We start from the raw sequence: 16,498 nt of genomic DNA, 5'->3' as shown, positions 1-16,498 counted from the left end.
TTACTCTATGCTTGTTCATATTGTAAACTGAGGCCATGGTCTGCAAATGTGTCTATTCCTTACTTATCTGAAATCTTATCCAAACTTGTATTCCAGAAGATGAAGTTAAATCTATTGAAATCATTTAATTATATATAACAGTCCAACCTAATTTCATTATTGATATAGTTAATTTAAAGTAAAAATTGTTATTCCAAATCCTTAAAAAAACCTAAGTTCTTCACGATTTTATGTGTTATTACTTGGACAATCTTACTTGCATCGTTCACATTTTAGCATTTTGAATGTTATTTTTTAATCTGAATAGTTTAAATAAAATAAAAAAACTCGTTAGCGAAACCCGACTTTTTTGACCGCCTTCATGTCTTTTGAACGCAGAAGATATTGAAACCCGCGCGTTACTCAATATAGAGCTGTTATAGGTTGTACGTATTTCCGGTTGAATTCAGTGCCTAACACAGGTGCCCAAGGCGCTCTGCAGATGGAGCAACTTTAGTTAACGCAACTAAACTAAACTAAACGTCTTAGTGCTTCTAGTGCTAGTCTTTTCTAGCGCTTGAAATCATTTATTTATTTATTTTGTATTTCACATTTTTGGATGGTTGGTACAGATTTATAACCGTATGACTATTTTGGTAGGCATATTCATGTGATACCCCGTAATGGTGTAGCAAATTACACTTAAAATTAAAATTAGAATTAAAATTAAGATACATTTTAGATTTGAACATAATTGGTTAACAAGTATTTTTATTACTATTTATACATACATTTATTTATTTATTATTATTATTATTATGTATATTTAATTTAAAATTCCAAATATAACTAGATTAGTATTACGATATGTTACGTTATATTATGTTAATTATTTACAATCGTCATTCAAGAACTCATCTACGGAGTAGTAGCACTTTGATAACAGTAAATTTTTAAGTAGGCGGCAAAAAGATTTATCCCTTATTTCTTCTTTTATTGCGTCAGGTACTTTATTATAGACTTGTATGGCTTTATAGTATGGGCTGTTTTTAAATTTGCATGTTTATGGGCGGAGTTTGTAGTTGTTTGTTGCGCCTAGCGCTGGTGCAATATTTAAATTCGTCGATGTTTTTCCTTACGAATAGCGCTAATTCAAAAATATAAATGGAGGGAAACGATAGAATTTTTTCTCTTATAAAGTACGGTTTGCAGCTAAATCTTGGTCCTATATTTACCAGAATTCGAATGCACTTTTTTTGTAACACGAAAATATCATGCGCGTCCGTACTATCTCCCAAAAATTGTTATGGGGATGAGATATGGCATATTGATGCCAAGCATGTCGGACAGTTCGGTTACATAAACAATAAAAAGTAAACATCCTATCACTCCTGTAGAATTGACCAGTTTGTACTTCTTATGTTTGACTGTATTTGTTGTATTTCTCGGGTTTGAATATTATAATGTTCAATTTCAACGTATTGTTACCTGTTTCTCAAATAAGATTTTAACCAACTATGTACCTTTCCGCGTATGCCTATGTTATTAGTTTAGATAATAGGATATTATGTGAAACCCTGCCGTAAGCCTTCGTCATATCAAGGAGTATACCTATCGCGTACTATTTATCCTGGATGTAGTTAAATACCTGTTGCATATATCTTACGACAGCATGCGTAGTTGATCGATTTTTACGAAAACCAAATTGGCTTTTGTTTAATAAATTAAACTTTTCTAAGTAGCTATAAATGCGATTTGCTATTGCTTTTTCAATTATTTTCGAAAAAACTGGGAGAAGATCAATTGGCCGATAGTGGTTTGTATTGTCCTTCTTTCCACCTCAACCTTCCTACTCACTACTACTACTACTGACTTGAGCATTGAGTAGAGTTCGGGAATACGACTCATACCTACAACAGCTAGTAGCGGGTTATCAGTTGCCGAAACTCTATGATCAAAGTTGCTCCATCTGAGTTGTCTATGCATCTGCGCAGCGCCTTAAAATACGCATTGCCCAGTGTTGTCAACTTAGCGATTTTGTCGCTAGTAGAAAGCGACATTTCGACATCATGTACCTCCTCCACATAAGAGTCGACACTATCTTCGCTTGAATTAATTTTTTTGCCGTACAGAATCGGTTCTATAGTGCCGGTCGAGCGGCAAGGCTTTATTTCAGATTTTTTTTCTTTTTTTTTTTCATTTGAGAAATGTATATCGTATGGGTACCTGTACTATACGTGTTCTATTTACTTCAGTTGATATAAATAAATCGTTGGTATATGTAAAGTATGTACCTACCTATTGAATAAGCGGTTTTCTTGTAAATTTTCGAGGTGAATTTGTGTTTTTTTTTCTATCGTGAAAATTTTTAGGAATTGTGTTTTCACATGCTAGTATCCTAATCAGTGTATATCCTCAATTTTACTGTATTATATTTTTTCCAAAGTGATGCATTTGAGGTTGTATTGGCTCTTAAAGTTAAATATTTAATAGGTTAGGCCATGAAATCTAAATAAGGTTAGACTATCACTAAATTAATCACTAAATATTTCCCTTATATATCAAATGTTGTGTATCGTTGTTACTTCCTGTAAATTGCTATAAATAAAAAAATATTTTAAGTTATTTTTATTATTTGCTGTCACTTTACGGCATAACAAAACACAAATTTTTAAAAAGATATTTATTTATTTACATTGATTATATTGAAATCGATATCTCAGTAAACACGATTTTGTTTACTGACAGTTTTAAACCACCCGGTAATGTACTTTCCTGAAAAAATGGCAATTATTTAAAACTGACCATTAGTGGTGTTCATGTAAAAAATTTTCGATATATTTTCCGATGTGATATATCGAAATGTTGTATCGATGTTATGCGATATATCGGTACAAAACATCGATATATCGTAAATAATTCAAAAAGATATAAGGAAGGAAATTTTACTAAGAGTAAGTAAGTAAAATAACCAGTTTTGACATGACAATAATCAAATGTATTTCTTCAATTACTGAATCCTAACACAACATAATCACCCATACACAAGCAATATTATTGTTAATGTTATTGTGTGTGCGGGTAGCCAATGAGAATATGACCACTACGTCATACTGACGGATGACCAGCGAATCAGCGCTCGAAGGACGTTTCGTTTCTGCAAGTACAATTATGAATTGTACTTGCAGAACGAAATCGTATAATATATATCGATACGCGATATCGAATGATACGATAATATCGGATTGATTCGATATATCGAGTGCGGTATCGATTTTTTAAATACCGATATACATCGAGCACTCCTACTGTCAATTAGTGTCAATGTCAAATATTTCTAATCTAATAACAAAAGTTGTGGAAAGGTCCATTTTCTTTGTTTATTTTTTTATAAATACCGATTTCAAAACGTATTCCATAACACTAACATCACAATGTCTACGCGTGAAATACTCACGCTACAGTTCGGGCATTACTCTAACTACGTTGGTGCGCATTTCTGGAATATTCATGAGCTTAGTTTTGACTACACGGGAACAGTAAAATCTGAAGTTAATCATGATATTCTATATCGTGAAGGTCAGACCGCACAGGGACAAGTAACGTACACGCCCAGATTACTTTTAGCAGACCTTATAGGATCTTTGAAGACTTTGCCAGCAAGTGGTGGTTTGCTAGATGAGTCCGAAAATGTTAATCTACAATGGGATACCGTAGAGAGAATAGCAGAGCCGGAGCACACTAAAAATGAGTACTTAACGGACCTTGACGCTGAAACTCAAGAACCTATAGAAGAGAAGCAGTACAATTTTGAAGAAGAAGTTAAAACATGGACTGACTTTTTGTACCCTCGACTTCATTCAAGAACTGTTAATATTGTCAATAAGTATCATCATGGCAATGAAAATGTTAGTATTGTCTCAAGATTTACAAATTGAATATTATTATATAACAGTCAATTTAAGTAATTTTTTTGTTTCAGGAATCATTTGACATATCAAATGCTGGAAGAAGACTCTGGAAATCAGATTACGGCGACACATTCAGTGACAATATTCGCAAATATGTAGAAGAATGTGACAGCATGCAAGGTTTCCATGTTAACTTTGATTGTACTGATGGATTTTCAGGTCTTGCTATGGGTTGTATAGAACATTTAGCTGATGAATACACAAAGCCTATTCTGTCTTATCCAATAATAGCTTCACATTTTCCTGACAATAATCCGACAACTCAGGAAGAAAGAGACAAATCAAATCTAAAAGACTCTACAAGATTGGTAAACATTGCATTGGCTTTGGAACAGTTATCTGACCATGCAACAATGTTTGTTCCAATTTGCACAGGGGAAAAAGGATGGAGGAAGCCAGGAAATTCAAGAACATTCCAGTACCTGGATTATAATCCAGAATTATTCTATCATTCTTCTGCCATACTGGCTGCAGCTGCCGACACACTGAGTCAGAAATACAGGCATAAAAACAATATATTTACTATGTCTGATGTATGTGCTGACATGACTGGTTATGGAAGGAAAATGGCTGTTGCATCTCTAGGAATGCCAGTTGCTTTTAATGAATCAGGTTATTTAATAGACCATCTGAATAATATTACAAAACCAATCTATAGTCCAATTACTCCCAGTTGTAAAATTGGGACAGATAAAATTTTCCAATTAATCACAGTTAGAGGTATACCTGAAAGTTACCTCAAAGCACCATTAAAGGAAGCCAAGGAGCAAATGAATTTGCCAGCATACAGATGTAATACTGTACAAGAAATGTTTGAATTGTACTTCCAAGCAAATAACTTCCTTTCTGCCACTAACCTCACAATTTGCACAAACCCATTGGAATTGAAAACTCCCTTCCCTAGAATATTCTCTGATGCATTGAACAAATATGGATTTGTCAAGGATTATGACAGACAAGAGAGGGTTGAAAGTTGTGCTGTTATAGCTGGCTACCACAATGGCCAGTTTGTAGCAGATATGCTAGAGAAATTGCACAGAGAAGTGAGCAGGATCAAATTTTCTAAATTACATAAATTTGGCGAAGAAGGCTTGGAAGCTGCAGAATACAAAGAGAGCTTAGATAGGTTATTAGAGTTTAAAGATAATTACGAAGATGATTTTGAACTGTAATGAAGTTTAAGAACACTGACAATAAATACAACAATTAAAATCCATAAATGTAACTTTATTTTTAAGATGATTTAGATAAAATAAATCATATGCAGCCACACAATCCACTTTACACATATACAATCAAACTTAAAACATGATAGCAATCACGATGATCGCTCGAGCGCACGCTCCTTCATTCTTGTTATAAATGCTGCACCTTTGTTCTTTCTGAAGTTTTCATATGGATCATTGAGGTTTACGCCAATACCTACACAAAAAGACTAAATCAGTTTACTTAAATATATATTCTACAAATTAATTAGTAGTAAATATCCCTGTATACCTTTGGATTCAACCACATACCTGTTGTATGTGTTCACATTACAGCTGCAAAGCAATAACATGTATGTATGTATCATGCTAGTCCATTACATCATAACAACCAAAAAATTGTAAGTGATCAAAGACCTCTTCAGACAAGAGTTACGTTACAATCATCTCCTAATTTAATCCTTTCCTCTCCATCATTAATAAAACGGAGTGTAAAAAACCAGATACTTAGATGAACAAAGTCTTACAACAGTAAACCAAATGTGCAGGAATATGTACAGGTTGCAGTGTATGACAAGTCGAATTACCTTTATTATTTATTTATTGCGCATTGGCTATAGAGACTCAAAATGTAATATGCTTAACTAAAAAGCAATTTGTCTCAAAACTGTGTCAAACTACCAACTACCTTTATATTGATCCTGTTTATCTCTCACGGTCCCGGCGCTGATGGGTTCTGCAATACCTTGCCCGGCGGCCCCGAGGCCCCCAGCGCTCCAGCCCATTTTCTGTAGCAGCTGGTGACCCTTGTTGCTGGAGTCCAGCCCACTTGACGTACTGGGGTAAGCTCCTCCACTGTGAAATTTAAAAAATAGACATTGTACTGATTAAAAACAATCCTAAATTACACACTCAAATAAGTTAGTATGTATAAATTAGACATTTTTAGAGCAGTTTTTGTGGGAACATACATTCATTTCGACAACGGGATTTTGATTACTTATATTTCTGTTGTCACAATCAGTCCTGAACATGTGCTTAAAGTTACAATAATTATTATTAACAATACTAACAGAAAACTAGGCGGTGTTGGAGATCTAGAGCGTTCAACGCGCCGCGATCGTGGTGATGCATCTCTGTGCCTGTCACGATCGCGGTCTCTGTCACGTTCGCGATCGCGGTCACGCTCACGCTCCCGCTCCCGTGATCGGCTGCGTGATCTGGAACGCGATCTTGATCGGGATCTTCTGCGACCTAAACAAGGAGTAGAAACAACTGTTTTATGGTAATAGGTGTTAATAACGGTGTCGTCGAAAATTACTACTATCTGTAATAACAGAATGATTACACAAATATGTAGACCTGGATGATGAGTATTATATTATAAATAAATGAACACACAAGCTTAGAAGGTGTAGTTTACAATTTACAACATGTGTGGACTTAAAACAACACATCACAAAAGAATTTATAATAACAAATAAGTTAAGACTCACTTTCCCTGTCCCTCTCTCTCCTCCAAGAAGACGACTTTCGTCTAGGTGACGGCGTTCGCGATCGTGAACGCGACTTTGCCGGCGATGTTTTCTCAGGTGTCTTACTTTTTGACCTGCATACATAACGTTATTTAGAGGAACAAAGGTAGTATATTACAGCGAGACCATAAACAAATAAAGAAATCATCTTGTATAATTTAACGCAACATACCTCAATAGGTACATGTTCTAAGTCTTAAAAAAAATGTTTTTTTTTGCCTTGCAGTCACCATTGGTGTTGTTTTGTTATAAAAAATATGGACATATTTAATATGTAAAGGAAATTCAAGGAAATATATTGCATATACATGGTACGAAGGTGCCTATGAAATTAAATGTACGACCTTTTATGTTGTCCTTAACAGGAACAAATTATTCACAAAATACAAATTGCAAAATATATAGTTCTGACTTTGATATTACAGGTAAATGTAATTTATGGTACATACTACAAGTTCACATGCAGTTTTAATTAGTTTCCAAGAACCACGAACCTGTATCTTCTCCCAGGTGGTGTAGGTTGTTTTTGTAAATCTTTAGGAATAGGGCTCGGGGACCTTGATTTCTCACGCCTACCCAAAGCAATAGCTTCTTCCTTGTTTTTTCTGGCGGCATTTTTGGCTTTGTAGTACTCATACAAACCCAATTTCTCCCACCCCTCACTAAAAAATAAGTAAAATTCACTCATGTACTATCTCCACTACTGTTAATGATATTTATTGGACGCCTTTATTCATTGGACGATTTCAAACCCACGCAAAAAAAAATTACGAACGAAAGAAAGAAATTATACTAACTTATCTCGAGGTCTTTCATGGTTAGGAGCTGCATAGAACGCGTCAACTGCTGCTAATAATCTCTCATTGGGCGGTGCCGGCGGCGGCAGCCTAATCTTAGCTGGGTCGAGCGGGTTGTATTTATCTTCTTCAAGCTGGAAAATGCGTTGATTTCGTTGTACGAAAGATCACAAAACACAAATAGTTTTAACATTGTCTGTTGTATTATGTCTCACCATGATTAGAGGTACCATCAAGCCAGCAGGTAATTCAAAGTATGGGACAGATGGCATTAGTTCTTCATTGTTCACTTCAGGGAAAGGAGGGAAGCCAGGAGGAGGTTTACTGAGATCTGGAAGACCATTTTGGAATGCGAGAAGCGCCGAGTTCTCTTTCGGAGGGAAACCAGGAGGCGGTTGGGAAAAGTTTACATTTGGAAGATTTGATAAATCTGGTTCCTCAATAATTTCATTTTTCTTCTTAGTAATTTGATCAAACAGTTGGCTGTCAAAACTGTTTTCATTGCCACTTATACTGTTGTTAGATGGGTAATTGTCTCCACTATCACTGCCATATTGTTGGCTATTTGAATTAAAATTTGAATCAAAGTGAGTTTGTTGAAAGTTCTGTTCATTAAAACTGTTGTTTTGGAAGGAATTTTGCATGTTATTCTGTGGTCCATTATCTTTGTTTTGCTCCATATTTTGCATTTCTACCGCGCGTTTTTGCATTTCTAGCTGCTGTATTTGTTGCATAGTGTGACTAACAAATGCTTGATGTTGAGATTGGTAACTGTAAATATATAAATTTTTGTTTTAAAATTAATTGGTAGCAACCATCTACAAAGTACAAGCTTGATACATACTTTTCGAATGTGGATTTAGTTTGCTGTGTCAAATGTGAGACAGCATTAGAGTGTTGAGCAATTAGATTGTTCTGATACTCCTGGTAGGAGCTGGTCGGACTCTTCATTTTCTCAATGACTGCAGTCTCGAAATAGTTGGACTTGGACTCCCAAAGGCGGAGCAACTTGTTAAGCTTAGCTTCTTGCTCTTCAGTGACCGCTGAAACATCAAAACGTTTAAATTGGAGTCATGCGCGCCGCCGCGACACCAAGCTAGTTACCTGACTGGCGCAAACCACAGGCGATGGTGCTCTATAAATGCTAATAATTGAAGATGAGAATGCACAATCGAAAGAGAGACCTAGATCTCGAGGGCATTATTATAAATATGTTACCTATACTGGCATTGCAAAACATTGGAACCACCACATTTTCCAAATTTTTCTTGAGATCTTCTGCGTTTTTGCGTGCACTGTAATTAGGAATAACAGTATCATAGACACCGAATTGATAATGACAAGCAGGGATAACACATAGAAAAACTTCGATGAATACAAGTATTACACCAACTATAAATTCGTACTCAAAGAAACTATTTTCAATAGTGAAATATCCCAATGAATAATAAATCTTTCTAGTAATAAGTTTTACTAAAGTGTTAATTAACAATTCAAAATTCAATATAGAACAAATCAAACATTGTATGAATCTATGTTTAATGAAATATATGACTCGGTAGTATATAAAATTTAGTAAATTGATTGTGCAGATTCTAAACTTTTAAATTTGTGCTTTGTTTACAAAAATATACATAATGCACTAAACAACTCAACTAAAAAAGTTATGAAAAGAAATGAAAATGTTAGGAAGGATGAAAGGATGGGTAGATTTCTGAAGAGAGCATTGTTTGTATACTAACCAATGGTGTAGTACATCGTTGACCAGGTATATGATGTGAAGTTTCTGTGTGAATGCGGCACCAGGCTGTGTGACCTTTCTGAGCAGATGCTGGGATATTACTTTGCCAGCATCATAGGATGTGGCATGCTGTAATATCCAGCCTTTGCCTGTCAAATTTCAATCACAATGATTAGGGGCTCAATTGAATATGTGTGTCTATTAATAAAGTAGACACAAGCTGACAGACTGTAATTAGAATACAAAGAACATAATATTTTTTTAAACATAGCAAATTAAATATGTAGTACAATGTTTAATTCGATCTTTTATTTTGCTATAAGTTATTTTTTTTTTTATTTTGGCAGTAAGTTCACAAATCAAAGTATAGATTAAATATATACCTGAGGAGATGCTATCTTTAGTACAAGTGTCAATAATAGGTTGTAGAATATTGTCAAGATCTGTGAGATTTATGTTATTCTTCTCAGCCAACTGGTGGATAGTCTCCACCTGTGCCTTGCTCACCAATTCATTCACTTTCACTTGCTGCTGCTGTACTAACACCTAAAATCACACATTACGCTATTTTATCATGTATAAGATCAGACGGTACAAAATATGATACCAAGGAACCTAAATAATCACAAAGGCTTTACAAGTAAATATTTCTAATGCAGGAAAACATCATAGATAAAATACAACTTTTATGTATTATTTAAACCAAGGCGGTATGTTCATTGGAATACCACACTAAAGTTTGATTTTGTGCTGCTTCAACAGTGTAAATTGTTTTTGGAGCATTGAATTTGTGCAAGCTATTTTAAGCTTTATCTAAACAGCTGTAAGATTGCAGCATTTACAATCTTTTAAACTGTTTGACCAGCACTACTTGATGCCTGGAAATAAAATTATTCCATCTGTTTAGTATTAATTTAAACCGTTAACACCAAGATAAGAAGCATGCAATTTAGAATCCTATTGTGTGTTTTGTAGATCAACTTTGTTTTTGTAGTTTACAAAGCATATTATTTTGTATAAAGCATACATAAAACTGAATTAAGGATATTTTTCATTGAAACAACTTTTAGCATGAATACAAGGTTTTATAAATAATAATTGAAGCCTTTATGCTACATTGGCCTAGTTGACCATGGGTTAAAGTGTGTACGCGCCTAGAAGATTAGTGCTAATTGGGTATTTTCTTACAATGTGGAGTGTAAGAAAATTAAAAATGTATATACTCACAGTGTGTTGAGCATTGAGATTATTCTCAGATTGAGTGATTTGCTCTTTTAGCATGTTGATCTGAACATTGATGTTGTCGAGGTCATGGTTGTGAGGAGCATGCGAGGCGGCGGGCGCGGAGTTGGCGGCGAGCCACTGCTGCAGCGCAGGCGCCGCCGCCATCGACGCCGCCAGACCAAGCTGCGCGGGCGTCGCGCCGGCCTGTTGGGGCATTACATATTGCCTGTTCGGTGCCATATAAGCCCCGGCGGGAGCGGGAGCACCACCGGCCGATTGCTTTAGAACTATAAACAGCGGAGGTTCACTTGAAACGGTTATAATTACGAGCAACCAGCGATCGGGGCGACCGCTCACATTCAATCACTGCCATTTTCAATTTATGCTTACTTGCTTGCTCTGTCGTCACTTTGTACTGGTAGTAGTTGAAGTATTCGCCGCCGTAGAGGAAACTGAACTTGGGATTGTTCTTTTGTTTGTTCTTTGTCATCTTCTCAAACTCGGGTCCATTTCTGGCGACAAACTGTGCGAGCTTATCTATTATGTTGCGCAGGTCTTGGTCTAAAAACAATTGCAATATTGATCGACTACCCAGACTGCCTGAAAATCAACGTGTAAACACCCGACGGATTGCTACGTAACAAACCTTGTGGTGGCTGTGGGAGCTCCATTTTAAAGATTTTTTTATTGAGGTTATGGGCAATTTTCAATCAATTACACCGATAGTGTCGATGTGTATATTCTTCATTATAACTTAAAAAAAAATAATTTCATAAGCTTAAGTTATACTTTCACTAATGTTTTCACCGATATTATGACGCAAAAGAAAGTTTCTCTTCACAGTTCACGAATTAATCAGGAACAAGGCGAATTTCTAGTCGGCCATTTGTATCTTTTTTTTTCTCGAAACAAAGTAGTGATGGCCTCTTAGCCCTGGGCCATGGAGAAATCGGTTAATACAAACTGAAAATGGCAACTATTTTTGACAGCCACAAGGTAAGCAAAAACGGTTGTTTGTTTTATAATGAATTGTAATGGAATTGTATGTGTACTGTTAAGCAATTTTTCATTATCTGTTATTGTAAACTGTAGTATTGTATAGTTTTGCATACAACTTGACATACAACTTGACAATATAGCGTATACCGTATAGGACCGTGCATTATTGCCAGATGGTTACATTTCTTCAATTTTTCATAACTTTTGATCTATCGATTATGCGAAAATTGCCATATAAACAAAAATTACTTACACAGTTTTTAAGACAATTTTCGTAACTTTTGAAGAAATTCAACTATTGTAAATCCTAAATAGTTTGCAAACGCACAACCACAACCACAACCAACAATGTGTCACAAACTTGTCCTTAAAAAAATAGATTAATCGATAAGAATAAAATTATTGTGGGTGTGGGGGTGTGTAGTATTTAATACTAGCCCACAACATCCATTTAAGAAGTTGTTATTAATTTCAAAGTCAAAGTCAAATAATCTTTATAAGGTAAACTAATTGTACTTGAAATCGTCATATTGACTAAGCTCTACTGCTTATTCGTAAGGCAGATTCCCTGAATCAGCAAAAAACTTTAGGGGTTGCTCTTTGTAAATATATATTTAAATACATTTATCATTACAATATTTCATTTAAATATCTTAGGTCTAGACTACCCGCAAGAGCGAAGCATGGTAAATACCAAGAATTTTTTTCAGCCAGGTTTTATTTTTGCAGAAACCTTTAGTAAGTATGTTTTTTTAATACAGTTGCTCAAAACGTGGTATTTTTCGCACTACAAATCGTGCGGAAAGTTGGATTTCTCGCACTAGTGCTTTTTACTTTTCCAGTTTTTTTTAAATTTACTGTTGTTTTAAGTCTTAAACATAGAACTAAAGAAGTTGTATATTTATTTAATATTTGTGTGCTTTGTGACGTACATAAGTCATTCGTCATTAAAACTTATATTTATTTACAAATACTTATAATGAACGTATCGAGTGGAGGTCCACAGTCTCTGCCTACCCCTGAATGGGTGACAGGCGAGATTTTTATGTATATTTGTTCTATGTATTACAGATAAATTGTATCTCACTACCGTGCACGGGTTCCTAAAGAAGTTTAAACAAAAGTACCAGGACTTCATAATAAGAAAAGTGGTTACAGACCGATATTACAGAAAATAAACAAAAACAGCACGTTAGAACTAGATTTCCATAGACTTTTAACTAATGGTTGCAGTGGTTGTATTTCATTGTTTTAATTTACTAGCAGAAAATGAGTTTTGTTTAAATACTGTTTTATTTTACTTTCAATGTAGTTTTTTCGCAAATGTATTAAAAAACGTCGTTTGATACACGTGCGGATTTGTCATTTTCACTTGTCTCGCGTCTTGACCCTCGCCTCTGGCTCGGGCCAAGAAGCCTCGAGACTCGTGAATAATGACTAACTTTCCGTACTTATATCAAAAATAACTATTGTTTCACTAAAGTTTTAAACCTCGCTCGTGAATACTAAATTTTGAATATCGACCGGTACATACAGGCAACACCACTGCGACACTTTGTGTAAGGGGATTCGCTCTGGGCCTTTTGGAGTTTTGTTTTTATTTTGACTTTCAATTATTTTGTGAAATCTAGTTTAAAGTGGATAGGATAGTGCTATTGTGCCTTAATCGAAGATTAAAACGCGAAATTATACGAATCTCGAACTAAAATACCCGTATCGGCCCGTTCCGAGGAATCCCGAGTCAATCCAAGCACGCCTCCTCATATTGCCTATCCTCTTTGTGGCGGCCATATTTACAGAAATATAATTAAACGTTTATGTTTTCAGCTGAAGGTCTTTGTTTCCGTGGCCAGCTATAAATAAAAAAAAAACTTTGTGTAACCTGTTATTTATGGTTCAATCGTGGATAATAACGTTCACGCTATGAAATCATCGGCTACTGTTATAAAGCAATTGTTTTTTTGGCTATAAAACCATTAACCAATAAAATAAAACAAAATGGCTGTTTTCGGCATCAGTTGTATTTAAATTTATTGATATTAACTGCCTGTCGGTATCGAATATTAAAATACATATTATTTCAATTATGTAAAGGACAAAATCGTGATTTGAACGTGCGACTTTATAACAATAAAATATAAAATGAAAAAGAGAACTTTATATTGAGGACTGAAATTATTTATTAGTATCGTACGATTTGCAAATCGTAGCATCGTCCATTCATTTGAATAGCGACATCGCAACAGAATAACCGTAAAACAACATAAGTTTAGACAGTTGTTCGATTATGAGTTATACATTGCATAGGAATAATGCATTTCATTATCTGCAATTGTATTATTGACCACTTCCTTATAGGCTAGTCTACAACATTGTAGCCCACAGAGCCTTAGGGATGTCTGTGTACGTTTGTTTGTGATTAATTTGAGTTACATTAACTTAAACCGTACCTAATTATTAAATGGAAAATGAATTTTTTAACAACTTTCCGTTTGTGCCAGTAATGATTTATAGGTGTTAAAAAAACTAAGTTTGGAATTAGATTTAATAAAATAAATTGTAATTAATTGTGTATTGTGAAGTTACACATTATTAGTAACATGAAAATTATAACGTTTATGATTTATGACTTATTTCACAAACATAGGTGAAACACTATTGTTTGATTTTTTAAATTGTGACGTCTCTCATACATACATCACTACTGTCGTGTATTGTATTGATCCGTAAATGGTTTTCAATTTCCAGCGAAAAATTTAATCATTGCAGTCGTTGCAGTAATTTATTTTGAGGGAGTAGCGGCGGTGTTTAATGTCATCCATATCAACGTGAATAAGTAGTATCAAGAGAGCAGAGGGAAAAATTAAACAAAGATGTCTTCAATCGTGAGTATTGTTGTTAATATTGTTGATTCTGTAGCTCATGTACTACATGTAATCCTGAATTACAGCATACATCTCCCATTTCATCTATAAATTATTGGTGAATAAAGTACTAAGCGATATTTGATATTAAAGTTTGCATGCTGTTTGCGCCATGATTTTACAAATATCGACCAACTCGCCATCAACACTGAATGATGTCATATACAACTAAACCAAAGCCGCTGTAATTAGTAGAACTAAATCTATTTAGTTTTTGATTAGTTGTAAGTATAAATAATAGGTGTCATGCCTCCTTATGTATCCTATTCTCTATTGTAATTTATTTATTATTATACATTCATTTATTATTATAAATAATATCAAAATTTAGTCCTTGTATTTATTTTGTGTAATTTATGTATATATTTCAAATTATAATATTTCTTATGTATATTAATTCCTTCCAAACTTAGCTCTCATGATCATGTTTCGTTTCCTTTTTGGTCTTCTTCCCATCCGTTTTCTAACCTTTTATTTTGACATATGTACAAAGAATTCTAGTGCCATTATTTAAAAAAAAAATGGGTTTAATAGTAAGAAAATAAAAAGACTTGGAAGTCAGTAAAGTACCATAACTTTTAAAAATTAAGTTGTATTTAGACTACTGAAGACTTAAAAGTAGCAATTAAATAGTATACAAGAGACGGATTAATCTTTGTGGTTATTTAAGTACTAGCTACTTAATACTTCATTATTTTCCTTTAAATTGACGTACCTAGCTACCAGAACTAAGTATATTATAAATGAAAATACTACATAATTACCTTTCTAGTGTAACTTGCGTGGTAGTTTCGTAATAGTTTTATTTCATACTTCCTATGCAAATTATTTTCTTGTGTATATTGTGCCATTTTCCACACTTACACTCTTTTAAGGACCTTTTTTATGTGAAGGTTTTGAAATAGTGACACTATCATTGGTCCTTCCAAAATCCCGAAATGTTCAGAAATTTGTTTTAAAACCTAAATATTTTCCAATTGCATTGTAACAGCGCATGAAGGCAGTAAAATGCCCGTCAGACGAGCTGGCGGTCACAAACTGTGCCCTGGTTAATCCTGATGATTTCCCCAGCGACACCAAGTAAGTGCATTTTTTACAATTAAAGTATGAATTACAATTTAAATATAATATACAATGGCTATGGCTGAGTGAGAAAAACTTTACAGATTTCTCACAGATGGCACTGCACGGTGGTTCAGTAGTAGGTCATACGCCCAAAATCCCGAGGTATGAATTATGCTATGATACGTAGCCTAATTACTCACAACTAGTCGTACTACTAAAGGGTATAAAAAGAATTTCAATCAGGTAGATGTCACATTTACTTTTGTGCATCGGAAGTGAACGCATTGAATAGTCATCGTTTTAGTGTAATTACCACGTGCAAATTACCCGAACCGCCTGACGCCGTTTTTTCCGAGAATCATTTGTTAGTGACCAATTTTTTTGCTATGGAGATTCAAGTTGAAGGTATGTATTACGTATTTTGTATATTATTTTTATTTTTAAATTGAAAATTAATATTAAAAATTTGATGCTACGCCAGAGAAATTTTCAACTTCTTTTTTCTCTATTGTTCATGTTCAATGAAACTTTTAACTACTTTCCCCCCAAAATCCCCGCATGACTTATATATCAAAATGTTTGTTAATGTCTCTATTTTGAAATTAAACTGAATTTGGCTGCTTTCTTGAACAGTACAGAGGGTCTACGCCGTACGTTCAAACACGTAGCAATTGTTATGAAATTTCTATTATGCTTTAATTTTCTCAAATTCCTTTTTTTTTGTTTTAGGTGCGAATATTAAGTGTTCTTTCACTAGAACGCTTGTATTTGATACGTGGATATCTATTAAAGATAGTGATTCTGACGCAGACCGATCTAATCGAGTTCTTTATTCTCTGACACAACTACTGCCCGATGTTGAAAATTTCCGGATAGATGAGTTGGAAAACAGGATTTCGTATCTCTGTAAAAAAATTTGCACATATTGGAAGCAAGTCAGGCGATCACATTCCCGTATGGTTGCTAAATACGGTGACTGGCTGCACATAAACGAAGTTTGCCGCCTAACTTCTGCAGCTTCTCACCCTAATATCCAGCAACCGGCGGCTGCGGTTAGT

The 16,498-nt window shown here is 34.5% G+C and overlaps 3 protein-coding genes across 4 annotated transcripts in view; 2 read left to right on the top strand and 1 right to left on the bottom strand.

The window, feature by feature from the left end:
* The first annotated feature begins 3,348 nt into the window (after positions 1 to 3,348).
* On the top strand, positions 3,349 to 5,176 carry LOC113236554 (protein misato). Its single transcript, XM_026472687.1, has 2 exons — positions 3,349 to 3,887; positions 3,962 to 5,176. The coding sequence occupies exons 1-2, from the start codon at positions 3,414 to 3,416 to the stop codon at positions 5,120 to 5,122; spliced, it is 1,635 nt and encodes a 544-aa protein (XP_026328472.1). The 5' UTR covers positions 3,349 to 3,413; the 3' UTR covers positions 5,123 to 5,176.
* A 7-nt stretch (positions 5,177 to 5,183) lies between these two features.
* Positions 5,184 to 11,332, bottom strand: LOC113236553 (calcium homeostasis endoplasmic reticulum protein). 2 transcript variants are annotated; one of them, XM_026472685.1, is made up of 14 exons: positions 11,099 to 11,332; positions 10,843 to 11,013; positions 10,456 to 10,739; positions 9,612 to 9,774; positions 9,230 to 9,377; positions 8,706 to 8,782; positions 8,332 to 8,530; positions 7,703 to 8,258; positions 7,488 to 7,621; positions 7,185 to 7,352; positions 6,652 to 6,764; positions 6,229 to 6,409; positions 5,844 to 6,010; positions 5,184 to 5,372 (listed from the first exon to the last, which is right to left on the bottom strand). In XM_026472685.1, exons 1-14 carry the CDS (start codon positions 11,121 to 11,123, stop codon positions 5,269 to 5,271), a joined length of 2,490 nt encoding a protein of 829 aa, XP_026328470.1. In that variant the 5' UTR covers positions 11,124 to 11,332; the 3' UTR covers positions 5,184 to 5,268. The 2 variants fall into 2 exon arrangements, with proteins under 2 accessions (XP_026328470.1, XP_026328471.1); XM_026472686.1 differs by lacking the exon at positions 11,099 to 11,332 and having other exon boundaries at positions 5,187 to 5,372; positions 10,456 to 10,656; positions 10,843 to 10,960.
* Positions 11,333 to 14,309: 2,977 nt separating this feature from the next.
* LOC113236396 (vesicle-fusing ATPase 1-like) overlaps positions 14,310 to 16,498 on the top strand; it is a 26,461-nt gene continuing 24,272 nt past the window's right edge. The window contains exons 1-2 of the mRNA XM_026472432.1: positions 14,310 to 14,336; positions 15,367 to 15,455. Coding sequence (XP_026328217.1) covers positions 14,325 to 14,336; positions 15,367 to 15,455 — 101 coding nt within the window. The 5' untranslated portion in view covers positions 14,310 to 14,324. The remainder of the gene's footprint in view (positions 14,337 to 15,366; positions 15,456 to 16,498) is intronic.

The sequence above is a fragment of the Hyposmocoma kahamanoa genome, unplaced genomic scaffold (assembly GCF_003589595.1).
Source record: "Hyposmocoma kahamanoa isolate Upper Pololo Valley unplaced genomic scaffold, ASM358959v1 92, whole genome shotgun sequence".
NCBI classification, from domain to species: domain Eukaryota; kingdom Metazoa; phylum Arthropoda; class Insecta; order Lepidoptera; family Cosmopterigidae; genus Hyposmocoma; species Hyposmocoma kahamanoa.
The sequence above is the reverse complement of the archived record's forward strand: the minus strand, read 5'-3'. Positions and strand labels throughout refer to the sequence as shown.

What these genes read in the sequence shown, in the direction of transcription:
- LOC113236554 (XM_026472687.1), top strand. Translation starts at nt 3,414, where the DNA reads ATGTCTACGCGTGAAATACTCACGCTACAGTTCGGGCATTACTCTAAC. An exon ending in ATCATCATGGCAATGAAAAT is followed by an intron (nt 3,888 to 3,961) that starts GTTAGTATTGTC and finishes TTTTTGTTTCAG; the next exon opens with GAATCATTTGACATATCAAA.
- LOC113236553 (XM_026472685.1), bottom strand. Translation starts at nt 11,123, where the DNA reads ATGGAGCTCCCACAGCCACCACAAG. An exon ending in GAGAGAGAGGGACAGGGAAA is followed by an intron (nt 6,410 to 6,651) that starts GTGAGTCTTAAC and finishes CTCCTTGTTTAG; the next exon opens with GTCGCAGAAGATCCCGATCA. An exon ending in CCAACACCGCCTAGTTTTCT is followed by an intron (nt 6,011 to 6,228) that starts GTTAGTATTGTT and finishes TAAATTTCACAG; the next exon opens with TGGAGGAGCTTACCCCAGTA.